Genomic DNA, 15,094 nt, shown 5'->3' with positions numbered 1-15,094 from the left:
TGTGTTTAGGGGAGCTGTGTTTAGGAAAGCTGTGTTTAGGAAAGCTGTGTTTAGGAAAGCTGTGTTTAGGAGAGCTGTGTTTAGGGGAGCTGTGTTTAGTGCTACACTCAAACTCCCAATGATTCATCAAAGTAACAATACCTCCCTCCACAAATTTCCAAAACACTATATACACACACATATATATATATATATATATAAAATATGTATATCTATATATACAGATACATATGGAGAGAAAGGACACAGACTGACAGAACAATCAACCCTAATGTGAAGTCAGATTGTGCACACACAGAAGAGGCATCATCAGCAGTTTATTGATATTTTGCGAGCAGAAAAACCAGACTTAAGATGAGCCACACCACCAGTAGGTGGGAACTAACGAGCAACAACGCGATTGGATAGAAGTGACGAGACGCCGGCTTGTTCTCTGCCACAGAGCCCGCCTCCGGGTCCTCCCATTGGCCCACGTCTCCCTGCACCAGGCGGCTGATTGGCCGGCGGACAGCAGGTCAGGGGTTAGGCACCGGGGGAAATAAACAGGAAAACAACAGAAAAGCAACAGAAAGAGGAGAAAGACAGTGGTGTGTTAGTGAAGACGAGGATCCTCAAGTTAGACACAGACTCTAACCCTAACCCTCTAACCCTAACCCCAGTTAGACACAGACTCTAACCCTAACCCCAGTTAGACACAGACTCTAACCCTAACCCTCTAACCCTAACCCCAGTTAGACACAGACTCTAACCCTAACCCTCTAACCCTAACCCCAGTTAGACACAGACTCTAACCCTAACCCCAGTTAGACATAGACTGTAACCCTAACCCTCTAACCCTAACCCCAGTTAGACACAGACGCCTCTAACCCTAACCCCCTAACCCTAACCCCAGTTAGACACCGACGCCTCTAACCTTAACCCTTAAGCTCTGGATAAGAGCGTCTGCTAAAAAAAAGACTAAATGTAACCCTTTAACCCTAACCCAAGCAGACGGACGGACAAGTATGGAGGACGGATGGACAGAAAGATGGATGGATAGATGGACAGATGGATGGATAGACAGATGGATGGATAGACAGATGGATGGATAGGTGAATGAATGGATCGATAGATAGGTGGGTGGATACAGGGATGGATGGAGAAAACTAGAGAACTAGATTGTATAGCAGGTTCTGATTGGCCAAATTGTCTTCAGACCATGGCCAAAACATTACGTTAAATCTTTATATGCTAGGAGGTTACACGAATGCAGACTGCTAAAGCTATTTACATTAGCAGAAGCCGGTCAATTATACTGATCCGGGGCCTGTTCCATAAAGGCTGCTCAAATAAGTTGGACTTAAAGTCCCAAACCAGACTTGAATTAGCTTAACAAGTCAAGCGGGGCTAAAGCGGTTCCATAAAGGACAATTTCAGCTCAAGCAGTCCTACTGATTCAAGTCAAATTTAAGTAGTAAAGCTAATAGCGCGTGCACCCTATTCTTAAGCAGCCCGAGAAGTAAAACATGGATCATACAATCCACCACGGCAAAAGCAATGCACACGGCCACGTGACTTCTTCCAGAAAGAACATTCCCTTTAAGCCTTGTACTATGACAGCTCCCTCATCCGCCGCTTCATCAGAGAATGTCTAATATGGGGAGGACTGCCACTCTGGGGAAACTTCCGGGTTCTGAACCGGTTGCAGTTCCACTCTAGTTACATATGAGGGCGCTAACCGTCAAGTGCAGAATGAATGGAGGTCTATGAAGCTATACCCCTCAAAATCCACTTTTCTCAGGATAACTTTTTTGTCTAGTAATTTGAATTCTGAATTCGAAAGGGGAAGCAAAAAAAATACACACTGCTGGGTGTTAGATTTTAGAAGTCGCCTTTCTGTTCTAAAAAGCCTTTTAAAATGTAATTGACGTTATACACATTGTACTGCAATACTGCTTCACGGCAAGCTTTGGTCACTTCCATTTTTCTCTCGAGGGATCGACAACACAGCTGACAGGTTAGGCTCTCCCTGTCAATACACATGCTAGAAAGAGTTTTGGCTTGCTAATGTTGTTGCTAAGGTTCTGACGTTCTGGTTCTGCTTCGGATGCCATCAAGCAGGATCTTTGGTCGTAGTCAGTCCTTCACTAACCAATCAGCATTCGTTAGCAGAATGCTAGCGTGTTATGGGCAACAACGACTTACCCTGTAAGAAATCAAAAGGACATAAGTACTCGTTCATTCAACTTTTGACCTGTAATCTATGTTGAACATGCAAAAACTATAATCAAATCTGAGATTTCTCAACGACAATCAGATGAAAGAGACAAATGTAGCTGTTTAGCTCCATAGACTCCCATTCATTTTGCACTCGACTGCGATCACTCCCAGTGGAACTCTGTTGGAACTGCAACAAAATTTGGTCCAATGGGGCTTAATAGGGAGTGGGCAGGCTCTCCTTAAACAGGCTCTGGCTTCATCAAAATGAAACGACACGCCATAATTGACGTGAATGATAGGCTACGTAGGTCGAGGTCCTTTTTTAGACCACTTTGTTGATTAAAAAACAGACCCCCTTTCAACACATGTAAATTGACTTTTTTGACATTGTTTTATATAAATAGCCTACTATTAATCAATACATTACCCAGTAGCATAACTTTATAATATGGTTGTTGTGTCAGGAAAATGGAGGATATAGATGTATCTTATGGATTTAGGTTAGTTTTGCAATTGTAGACTACTGTTAACAACTAGACCTATATAGCCATGATAATTATACTCGGATAATTTAGATTGAGATAGGCCTATGCTTGATAGCCTGGCTCTGCCCTCCTACGTACTTCCGCTCAATTTGGATTTTGCTTCTGTAGTAGGTCTGGGAGCTAGGCTCTGAAGTCGGTTTCTAGAAACACATTTTTTGTAGGTCCAATCAGTGAACAGAGGGAGTGGCTGAGAACGATTACGTTAATGTTGTGCACTAGTTTGAGTAGTTCAGTAATGGCGGCGGAGAAAGATGCGAGCGAAACTATTCTGCGGTTGTGGCAACGCTGCCGAATATCCATAGGTTAAAGCCGGAGCAAGAACATTCCTTGCTGAGTTTTGTTGGTGGCCATGATGTTGTGGCCCTCCTCCCCACGGGGTTCGGGAAAAGTTTGATTTTCCAGCTACGGCAGCTAGCTCTGTTACAGTAGTGGTGAAGGAGTTGGCTAAGGTGAACACTTGCGATTGGTTATGGCAAATCAGAGTGGCTCTGGGCGGATCCAATAGTTTTAAACTTCAACAGAGGACCCGCCTTCAAGGAAGTTTGTCAATGGAGAGATCCCAGACCCTCTGTACAAATACGTACGAGGGTCTGGTTAGGACCAGGCTATATGCCTTATATGCCTGATGCCTAAACATTTGAAATTGCAAACTAGGCTAGCCTATATAGCCATACGTTTAACGTTGCGTGTATCAAATCATTGTTTAATGCATTAGGCTAAATGTTGTAGCCTATGTAGGCTATTCAAGTTGATTTTCTAACAATGTTGAACATATTGAACTGATGAGAATACGAATATGAGAATATCCGTGGTAAATCATTGTTTTCCCGTTGGGTCAGTGTTACAGGAACGTCTGGTTAAGCACCAAGTCAGGCTAAGCCTGACAGTTAGCCTGACTGTGACCAGACTAGTTTCGCAGCCTAAGTTCCCATAGTAACAGAGTTTGTAATACGTTGAGCTGGATTGGTTATGGCAAATCAGAGTGGCTCTGGGTAGATCCAATAGTTTTAAACTTCAACAGAGGACCCGACCCGCCTTCAAGGAAGTTAACGCTTGTCAATTGAGAGATCCCAGACCCTTTGTACAAATGAAATGTACGAGGGTGTGGTTAGGACCAGGCTACCTGTAGACAGGCTCTGCTTGCCTTTGTGTTTGGCGCTGCCGCGCTAGCGTTGCTGGGAAAGATGAGACGTATACAGTGACGTAATGACGTGGCTCTGTGGTGGGTCTCTAGCCCGTGGAAAAGCAAACGGTTCTTAGAAGGCTCCGTTCTTGAACCAGCTCCGAACCGGCTCTAGCACCAGCTGCGAACTAGCTCCCGGTTCACTTTGGTGGAAAGGGGGTACGAATGAACTAGAAATGCTTCCGACTAACTGACATAAGTCTGGCCTATTCGGTAAACTCGCTTTATGGAACAGGCCTCCGTTCTCTTCCAACATTTCATCATCTGCTGCAGTTGTGTACATCGCTACGACACAAGTGAAGGTAAATATAAATTAATATATATAATAAATAATAAATGAATAAATATGCTGTGTAGCCTATAAGTGAAGGTAAATATGCTGTGTATATGTGAAGGTAAATATGCTGTGTATGTGAACGGAAAACAGCTAGAGAGAGACAAACAGGAAGCTACAAAGTTTTGTGTCTGTATCTTGATTCAACCCACCCCAGTGAGTAAGAGATGTGCCATCTTTAATGAAGCCCTGAAGACAAACACAAGCGTTCTGGGAACCAAAACAGCAACACTGTCAACTGACTGCTTCTGCTTCTGACAACGTCTTGCTTTCAAGCAAGATCAATGACATATCTTCTCTAGATAAACACACAAACCAGTTTATCTGAGAATGTCTGTTGTCGTCGAGATCTAAGCATGGATTAAGGGATTTATACTGTAACTACAGGTACGCTGTGAACTCACTACTTGCTGTGTCACATGATCAGTGGGTTTAGTTCCATCAGAGGCAAGACATGTTATTTATATGGACTGAGGTGTGTTTTAAAGGGTAGTGTTCCAGATTCAACTATCCAAATTTCCTCTTGAATTCTCAGTCAACCACTGTACTGTACTGTGAGTGTGACAAACTGGGGGTCAAGTGATAGGGATAGTGTTAGATACAGCGACAGCAATAGATACAGTATCATATTAGAAAAAATCAACTATAATACAAACTGACAAACCACTTTTAGATTTGTCAGATTTACGTTTCCCTTTTTTAATGGAGAAGTAGCTAGCTAGTGTTAGCTTGTTGCAGCCCTGAAGGAGCGTTAGGATAACGGCTTGAATGGAAGCTAACGAGGCAAGTATCTGCAGCCTGAGTGAGGAGGTAATTTACGCAGAGAGGATGCAGAGTGGGATGGGCAGGAACCACATTTGTTCTCACATATAGTACTATACATTCCACAGTTGGATTACGCAGCAAAGGAAAGGATCAAGACAGCTGGACGACCAACTCCACAGACAATATTATATATTTATATACATCCTTTATGTTGTTATATGAAACAGGCCTCAACATTAACTTTTTGAGGCACTTGTCCTTCGGACAAGTACATTAACGTTTCACTTGTCCAGACACAAAAGTCACTTGTCCGGGTAAAGATTTATAATTTAATATTTTTTTTAAATGGTGTTGACGTTTCTAGTTTGCTAGCGTCGGCAGTGGTGTACCTAGCAAGCTTTAGCAGCATTTGTATCAGTTAAATGTATGTAGTTAAATACCAGCTAATATTCAACTGTAAAGTAGGTGCTCAAGCAGGTGCTCAAGCACCCCTAAAAATATACATTATTCTTTATTATCATTTGATGCTGGTAGTTCATGAAGAAAGGGACATCCTTAGTTTTTTTATTCATTCAATATTTTTCATAATAATACATACATGTATTAATTGTTATCAAGTGAAATTAGGGATTTATAATAGCAAGGGGGTTTAGCACTTTTGCAAGGCACTGTATTCATGTCACATTCTAATTGGGGACTGAGCAACGCTAGAGGTCTGATCCTAGAATCGCCCCTGCTCAGACGCTCTCACACCAAACCTTGTACTTCTCACGCTGAGAAGGCAACGCAAACCAAGTTGTCCTGCTAACGTTGTAAAAAGTAATGGACGAGGTGCAGGCCCACGGAGTGAAGCAACATAGACACGCGAACACCTGTGAAAGCTTGTCTCGCGGCCATTTCTTCTATTTAAGATACAGTATAAGTTTAGATAGCTTGCAAATACTGAGGATAGCCTACCGAAGTAGAGTTAGCCAATGTCGTAGCAATGCTAGCTAACGTTAGTTTGCTAGCTGTATAACATTTCACTGGGTCTTACAGCGTTTGATTTACTGAATTTATTATGAAATGGTCTAGCCATTTGCCTACTTGAGCAAGTCACACAGTTTTTAAGCCCTGAGAGTGTAATTGCGATGACACAGTAAATACTTTTTCAGGTAATAAGCCCCCGTTCAAGTGTTTACCATTAAATTAGCTGCACGGTCTGATCTTGGGACGAAGCCACTTATTTTGTGTTTTGCTAATGCAGAATTCGGTCAAATAAATTCGGTAAAATAGACGTAATAATTGGAACATAACGTGAAGTAACATAGCATTTTATTTGGTTTGAGTTTTAACTTGTCCAGTGGGACAAGTAAAGTTCTCTTCCACTTGCCCAACAAAAAATCCACTTGTCCCGGACAAGCGGACAAGCCTTAATGTCGAGCCCTGTGAAATATGATAATAATATATTTGTTCCTTATGAAAGGGATAAACTTCAGGTGCATCACCTTACCTTAGTTGTATAGTAAGTTTGCATTAGGTTGCTAGTTTGCATTAGGTTGCTAGTTGGATTATTGCTACATTTGAACAGAAGAACATCACATAACTTGAACATAAGTAAAGATAAGTAGTCAACTTAGGATCACAATGACTCTTGCTTAGACTGTTGCTCTTGTTTGTTAGTGGTAGCTGATTTAAACTGTTTTCTATTTTAGTTAATCCTATTTCTATTGCTTTCCTACAGGTACACTTGCACTTAGAGATTCATGTTGTTTAATTGTAACTTGTTTAACTACATGCTTTTATGGTTTCCTCCCTTTAGCACTTTTTTTTTTGGTTGTTCACAATGTGTACTTCTTGTTTCTGGCTACCCGCAATGCTTTGGGGTTATCTTGTTATTATTATCAGTGACCTATGCACTTTGTAAAGCTCTCTCTTGAAAGTCGCTTTGGATAAAAGCTCTGGTGGCTGGACATCATCAGACCAACTGGTCTGTCCCCCACTGGACATTGTGTCCTCCCATTGGATAATCTGCCCATTTAATGCCCCCTTCCCTCGGACATGATCTCCCCCCCTTCCCCTAACATCATCAGATCTTGGAGACTCTGTCCCCTTTCTCCTGCACGTCAGCAGATCCTTGGACTGCCCACCCTGGGTGACCATGAGCGCCCTTGACACGTGATAGGATGACCACATTCCCTCCCCATTGTCTTCTGACCAATCACCTAACAAACACCTCCCTCTCTTGGGGGTACAAGACCTGTCTCTCGATGACAGGGAGACAGAACTTGGACTGGGCAGAACTCTCTCTGATCTCTGTCAAGACCACTTTCTCAACGAAGGCCTTCGTTTTGATCTATTCTGTGACTTTCTGTGAAGCTGCATTGGCATCATCGGCTGATTCTCTGTACTAGACTAAGAACATCCTGGTGTGTTGTTTTCATTGTGTGTTCTTGTGATTGCATCATTTCTTATTATTAAACTACAAATAACTTGGTCCAGTATTTAACCTTGTATCATTCTCCGCCTTAACACATGCCATCTGGTTAGCCTAGTAGTGGTCAAATCTTCACCCCTGTAAAGTTTTTTGAGGACATGGTGGGTGATGGTAATGCTGGTAGTTTGAGGACATGGTGGGTGATGGTAATGCTGGTAGTTTGAGGACATGGTGGGTGATGGTAATGCTGCTAGTTTGAGGACATGGTGGGTGATGGTAATGCTTGTAGTTTGAGGACATGGTGGGTAATGGTAATGCTGGTAGTTTGAGGACATGGTGGGTGATGGTAATGCTGGTAGTTTAGGTACATGGTTGGTGATGGTAATGCTGGTAGTTTGAGGACATGGTGGGTGATGGGAATGATGGTAGTTTAGGTACATGGTTGGTGATGGTAATGCTGGTAGTTTGAGGACATGGTGGGTGATGGTAATGCTGGTAGTTTGAGGACACGGTGGGTGATGGTAATGCTGGTAGTTTGAGGACATGGTGGGTGATGGTAATGCTGGTAGTTTAGGTACATGGTGGGTGATGGTAATGCTGGTAGTTTGAGGACATGGTGGGTGATGGTAATGCTGGTAGTTTGAGGACATGGTGGGTGATGGTAATGCTGGTAGTTTAGGTACATGGTTGGTGATGGTAATGCTGGTAGTTTGAGGACATGGTGGGTGATGGTAATGCTGGTAGTTTGAGGACACGGTGGGTGATGGTAATGCTGGTAGTTTGAGGACATGGTGGGTGATGGTAATGCTGGTAGTTTAGGTACATGGTGGGTGATGGTAATGCTGGTAGTGTGAGGACATGGTGGGTGATGGTAATGCTGGTAGTTTGAGGACATGGTGGGTGATGGTAATGCTGGTAGTTTGAGGACATGGTGGGTGATGGTAATGCTGGTAGTTTAGGTACATGGTGGGTGATGGCAATGCTGGTAGTTTGTCTCACCTCCTCATGCAGTCGAGAGCTCGTACAAAGTAGTCCTTGTTGAGCTGGTGCTCGTCGCGGAGCAGAGAGCACTGCTCCAGGGTCACAGACATGGAGGTCCGGTCTTTGGCGCTTTTACAGCTGGTGAACCTGATGCCGTTCATCCTCCTGCAGATCTGCCCGGGGACACGCAACATGTTATCCTGCTTTCTACTGACACTGTACAGACTTCAAAATGCATGCTCCATTATGTAAAACTAGGAATTTAAAATAGAGAATTTAAAGCTATTTTTTGAAAAGCTGTAGAAAAAGTACAGAAAGTAAATATTGCTTGTCTCTGATTAAATATTTGCTCTTCATTTTCTCCTACGACTATGTTCTGCAGGAGTTCAGTAAAGGTGTGAGAGATGACGCAACACGGCAGTCTGAAGAAACATCAGGTTACACACAGAATCTGGAATTACTAGATAGAAAGTCCCATTGTTATAGAATCAAATTTGGCCCAGATAATATTCAAACTGCATGTGTGTGAGTAAGTATGTGGAAGACGTGTGTGTGTGTGTGTGTGTGTGTGTGTGTTTATATCTCACCGATGCAGCAAGCCACAGGATTTCCACATTCTTCCTCTTCTTTGTAATTACAATCTGGCCCAAGGTTTCAAATAATTCTTTCAAATCGCTCTGTGTTTCAAAATGTGGTAGATCTGGGGAAATAAATTAAAACAACGTATTGGAAGATGTCAGCAGCATATGTGGTTGTACTTGGTGACAGTATGCTAGCAGATATGAGAGAATATCCTCCGTCTCTGGAGGAGGGGATCCCTCTCTGAATTGCTCCTCCGAGTTTTTCCTTGTCTTCCTTGAGGGTTTAGGTTGGTTGAGAGGCAGTTCTATGGGCGTATGTGAAGCCCTCTGTGACATGCTTGCGTGTAAAAAGGGCTGTACAAATACATTTGATTTGATTTGAGAGCACAGTGGTCAAGGTTTGTGGAACTCAGAGAGAACAGTATGCTAGCAGATGTGGACCTCACAGACAACAGTCATAACAGTTGCTTCAGACTCACCTTCTGTGGGCACCTTTTCTTTCAGCGATTTGTAATAACCATCTAAAATCTCAAAGTTCCTCTGGTTGATTCTCTCCTGCAAGGAGCTGTCGCCAAACCTGAGGATGGAAGAAAGAGAGACAGAGGTAGAGAGAGGTGGAGACAGAGGTAGAGAGAGGTGGAGACAGAGGTAGAGAGACGTACAGACAGAGGTAGAGAGAGGTAGAGACAGAGGTAGAGAGAGGTGGAGACAGAGGTAGAGAGAGGCAGAGACAGAGGTAGAGAGACGTAGAGACAGAGGTAGAGAGAGGCAGAGACAGAGGTAGAGAGAGGTAGAGACAGAGGTAGAGAGAGGCAGAGACAGAGGTAGAGAGAGGTAGAGACAGAGGTGGAGACAGAGGTAGAGAGAGGTAGAGACAGGTGGAGACAGAGGTAGAGAGAGGTAGAGAACGATAGAGAGAAAGGTGTTACGGGAAAATGATTAGCTGAGTTGGATGGCTCAAGCACAAGCTTGTTAGCAGAATGACTGAATCCTGTAATGTTAGATGCTTTGGCGTCATAAATAACTCGATCCACACATGGCTCCACTGTGCAAAAACCCTGTATGTTTGATGCTATCACATGACAGCTTCCTGCTGGAGCCAGTCTCCTGACCCTCTGCTCTCACAGGAGAAACACATGTTGGGGCCAGCTGCATCATAATAGACCTAGTCTTAGACTTAAATGCAACTTTAAGTCTGACTTGCTATAGACACTTCAATTTACCTGTTGCATAAAGCTTTACGATCAGTGACTAACGTAAGACTGACTTAGATAGCCTGTTGCACTTTGCATTATGGGTAAAATAAGACACTGCGAAAAAAAGAGAAAATGGCGGACAAAACAGCGAACGGCGAAATATTGATACATTTAAACCTGATGAAAACCTACACAGTATCTGTTGGAGGGATACAATATTGAAAAAGTAGACAATTAGTAGACACTATTGAAAAATGTACAAATAGTGTATGCGTTTTTAAGCTTCTTAATTTAACCCCAACGCTACTTCCATTTATCATCAACTCCAATGCAGATGGCTGGCGCTAGCGTAGATAAAGTGAGTTGTTGTGATCTACTCACTCGTTTAATAAAACATTTTATTCTGCGGAAAAGCAAAACCCAGTCAACATTTTCTGCAGTTACAAATAACACTCTTAATTCTTGCTTGCCATCGTTCGCCTTCCCACAGTTCACCATGCTGGGGGGCGTTTCAAACTGATTATGTAGAATGTAGTTCTCTAAAATCACTGTTGTAGTTGTGTGTGTGTGAGAGTGTGTGTGTGAAAGTGTGTGTGTGAGAGTGTGTGTGATAGTGTGTGTGTGATAGTGTGCGTGTGTGAGTGTGTGTGAGTGTGTGTGTGTGTAAGAGTGTGTGAGTGTGTGTGTGTGTACTAGCACCTCTCAGCAATGGTCTGCTGCTCGTTGATCCCCACGTTGAAGAGGACAGGGTGGACATGCAGGGGCTGGCCCTCCCTCATCTCCCACGGCAACGCCTGAAACGCCCCCTGAGGGAGGGGAACTTCTACAGTGTAGTGGTCTCTGGAGGGGAGAGGGAGGAGGGAGGGGGAGGGGGGAGGGCGGGGGGAGGGGGGAGGGGAGAGGGAGGAGGGGGGAGGGCGGGGGGAGGGGGGAGAGGGGAGGGGGGAGAATGAAGGGAACATAAATGTAGAGATGGCATAAAAGACGAATGTTAACAGCCAAAAGAGATAATGCTATAAAGTACATTTAGTCATTTAGCAGACGCTCTTATCCAGAGTGACTTACAGTAAGTATAGGGACATTCCCCCCAAGGCAAGTAGGGTGAAGTGCCTTGCCAAAGGACACAACATAATTTGGCATAGCCGGGAATCGAACTGGCGACCTTCAGATTACTAGCCCGATTCCCTAACCGCTCAGCCACCTGACTCCCTGTAATGCTACATTGCTCAACATACAGATTATGTCACAGGTCAGAGAAGCACTTACAGGTCCAGAAGTCATGTTCAAGTTAGCATGGCTTCCCTCAGACAGAGATAGCATCTGCAACATGACACTCCCTGGTTTGTTATGTACGGGAGACTTAATATACAATGAGTTCCTTGGGTGGAAGTGTTGGTGCACATCCAGTTGTTGTTCATCTGCTGAACGTACTCTATGCACTGATTGTATGTTGCTTTGGATAAAAGAGTTTGATGAATTAGAAGAGGGAAAAAGTGTAGCACTGTTCCCATGACAACATTCTGCAGTGTAGCACTGTTCCCATGACAACATTCTGCAGTGTAGCACTGTTCCCATGACAACATTCTGCAGTTGGAAGCATGTATGATGTTTATTGTCCTTGGAGCGTCTGAACCCGCATGCGTCTGAGCCCGCATGCGTCTGAGCCCGCATGCTCCTTAGAGAACTGATGAAGTGCTTCCTGACATGGAGGCAGCCAGGAAGAGACTATTTAAGGCATTACTCCCTTTATCTTTTTATTGAGAGAGATAGTTATCATGGAGAGGACAGGACATGTGAGAGAGAGCGAGAGCGAGAGCGAGAGCGAGAGAGAGAGAGAGAGAGAGAGAGAGAGAGAGAATGACATGCAGTAAAGGGCCTAGGCGGGATTGGAAACCAGGCCACCGGGGTGAGGCCTCAGCCTGCATGGGGTTACATTTCACCAGTGAGCCGCCGGGGTCCCAGTGGTAATACTGACTGGCACATGGCTCCAGTGGTAATACTGACTGGCACACGGCTCCAGTGGTAATACTGACTGGCACACGGCTCCAGTGGTAATACTGACTGGCACATGGCTCCAGTGGTAATACTGACTGGCACATGGCTCCAGTGGTAATACTGACTGGCACACGGCTCCAGTGGTAATACTGACTGGCACATGGCTCCAGTGGTAATACTGACTGGCACATGGCTCCAGTGGTAATACTGACTGGCACATGGCTCCAGTGGTAATACTGACTGGCACACGGCTCCAGTGGTAATACTGACTGGCACACGGCTCCAGTGGTAATACTGACTGGCACACGGCTCCAGTGGTAATACTGACTGGCACACGGCTCCAGTGGTAATACTGACTGGTACATGGCTCCAGTGGTAATACTGACTGGCACATGGCTCCAGTGGTAATACTGACTGGCACATGGCTCCAGTGGTAATACTGACTGGCACATGGCTCCAGTGGTAATACTGACTGGCACATGGCTCCAGTGGTAATACTGACTGGCACATGGCTCCAGTGGTAATACTGACTGGCACATGGCTCCAGTGGTAATACTGACTGGCACATGGCTCCAGTGGTAATACTGACTGGAACATGGCTCCAGTGGTAATACTGACTGGAACATGGCTCCAGTGGTAATACTGACTGGCACATGGCTCCAGTGGTAATACTGACTGGCACATGGCTCCAGTGGTAATACTGACTGGAACATGGCTCCAGTGGTAATACTGACTGGCACATGGCTCCAGTGGTAATACTGACTGGAACATGGCTCCAGTGGTAATACTGACTGGAACATGGCTCCAGTGGTAATACTGACTGGCACATGGCTCCAGTGGTAATACTGACTGGCACATGGCTCCAGTGGTAATACTGACTGGAACATGGCTCCAGTGGTAATACTGACTGGAACATGGCTCCAGTGGTAATACTGACTGGCACATGGCTCCAGTGGTAATACTGACTGGCACATGGCTCCAGTGGTAATACTGACTGGAACATGGCTCCAGTGGTAATACTGACTGGAACATGGCTCCAGTGGTAATACTGACTGGAACATGGCTCCAGTGGTAATACTGACTGGAACATGGCTCCAGTGGTAATACTGACTGGAACATGGCTCCAGTGGTAATACTGACTGGAACATGGCTCCAGTGGTAATACTGACTGGAACATGGCTCCAGTGGTAATACTGACTGGCACATGGCTCCAGTGGTAATACTGACTGGCACATGGCTCCAGTGGTAATACTGACTGGAACATGGCTCCAGTGGTAATACTGACTGGAACATGGCTCCAGTGGTAATACTGACTGGCACATGGCTCCAGTGGTAATACTGACTGGCACATGGCTCCAGTGGTAATACTGACTGGAACATGGCTCCAGTGGTAATACTGACTGGAACATGGCTCCAGTGGTAATACTGACTGGAACATGGCTCCAGTGGTAATACTGACTGGAACATGGCTCCAGTGGTAATACTGACTGGAACATGGCTCCAGTGGTAATACTGACTGGAACATGGCTCCAGTGGTAATACTGACTGGAACATGGCTCCAACAATCGCCTGGCATCAAACTGAGTCCCTCTCCCCAGGGTGTGTCCCTGCACTGAGCTGAATCCACACCGTGCTGGTTTACACAAAGGACAAAGTGAACCCTAATGACTAACATAAACAAAGGACAAGTCTTACAAATAAACCTGTGAAACGCCTTCATGAACCAAAATCTGCATTCAGGGAAAGTATGCAGTCAAGTCAGTTATTCTAGTATTGTCTAGCTTGTGTCCCTATGAAGAGGTGTGTTTGCTGCAGTGCTTTCTGGGTGTCAGAGTCTTACCGTCTCCCGCTGATGACCGGCTGCAGGTGGCAGGGTTGGTCTGTCCTGGCCTGGGTGATCTTAAAGGTAACGTGCTGGAGGTCTGAGATGCCCACCTCCATGTCCTCCAGCATGCCCACCTCTTCACCTGCACCACACACACATCACATCCGTTTGACTTTCACTTTCCAGTCCTGGCAATGTCCTGAACACAGCTGAAATGTGTTGTGAAACAGCTTCCAACATCCTGGCCTCTCGCCAGCATCTGCTCCACCTTCCTGCAGCTCCAGACTAAACATAAACATCCTTTCAGCTGGTCACCTCCAGACTGAGCAGCAACATCCTCTCAGCTGGTCACTTCCAGATTTGCCATTTTTCAGGTACCTACTCACCAGCACGCTACACTTTATATTTATAATATTTCCCCTTTTGTAATGCAGAACTGCTGTTTCTATTTCTAATCAGAATCAGAATGATGTTTAATCGCCTAGTAAGTGGTCACAAACAAGGACTTTACTAATGTGTCCTGCCGCTCTGTCATTCCTGCCCCTTTAGATCATCTGGGTTAGGGTTCATCTCTGCTATCCTGCTGCTTTGTCATTTTTTGATGCCACTACATAGCTGTTGCTTGTCATGTTACTGTAATGTGGTTGTCCAGAACCCTGTTAACCCTATGTGGTGACCTTTAACCCAGTGTGTGTGTGCGTGTGGTACGTACTGTAGGTGCTGAGCAGGCCCTCGAACTGTGCCAGGACTCCCACCAGGTGGAGCTGTCTGAGGAAGGCCTGGTCCTCCACCCCCGCATACAGCCTCATCACGAAGCCACAGGCCAGCGCGGCCAGCTGCACACACACACGCACACACACACACACACACACACACACACACAGGGGTTAAATAATCTGTCCATAGAAACACGGGGGCTAGCCCCTTGTCCTAGCCCCTTGTCCTAGCCCCTTGTCCTAGCCCCTTGTCCTAGCCCTAGCCCTCTCCCATAATCCTGATGTACAAATGCGCCTGATCTCTCCCTGTTAAACAGGCTCCACTGTGCACGCTGCCCCTCTGAGAGCGGGGCTTCTG

General features: G+C 45.2%; 1 protein-coding gene across 1 annotated transcript in view; it reads right to left on the bottom strand.

Moving 5' to 3' along the window:
* Positions 1–308: 308 nt before the first annotated feature.
* Positions 309–15,094, bottom strand: part of inpp4b (inositol polyphosphate-4-phosphatase type II B) — an 83,041-nt gene continuing 68,255 nt past the window's right edge. The window contains exons 14-20 of the mRNA XM_084687082.1: positions 14,733–14,856; positions 14,036–14,162; positions 10,900–11,040; positions 9,484–9,581; positions 9,011–9,123; positions 8,442–8,596; positions 309–492 (exon numbers count right to left, since the gene is read on the bottom strand). Coding sequence (XP_084543208.1) covers positions 318–492; positions 8,442–8,596; positions 9,011–9,123; positions 9,484–9,581; positions 10,900–11,040; positions 14,036–14,162; positions 14,733–14,856 — 933 coding nt within the window. The 3' untranslated portion in view covers positions 309–317. The remainder of the gene's footprint in view (positions 493–8,441; positions 8,597–9,010; positions 9,124–9,483; positions 9,582–10,899; positions 11,041–14,035; positions 14,163–14,732; positions 14,857–15,094) is intronic.

This window comes from Hypomesus nipponensis, chromosome 22 (genome assembly GCF_054491055.1).
Source record: "Hypomesus nipponensis isolate SF chromosome 22, ASM5449105v1, whole genome shotgun sequence".
In the NCBI taxonomy this organism is placed as follows: Eukaryota; Metazoa; Chordata; class Actinopteri; order Osmeriformes; family Osmeridae; genus Hypomesus; species Hypomesus nipponensis.
The sequence above is the reverse complement of the archived record's forward strand: the minus strand, read 5'-3'. Positions and strand labels throughout refer to the sequence as shown.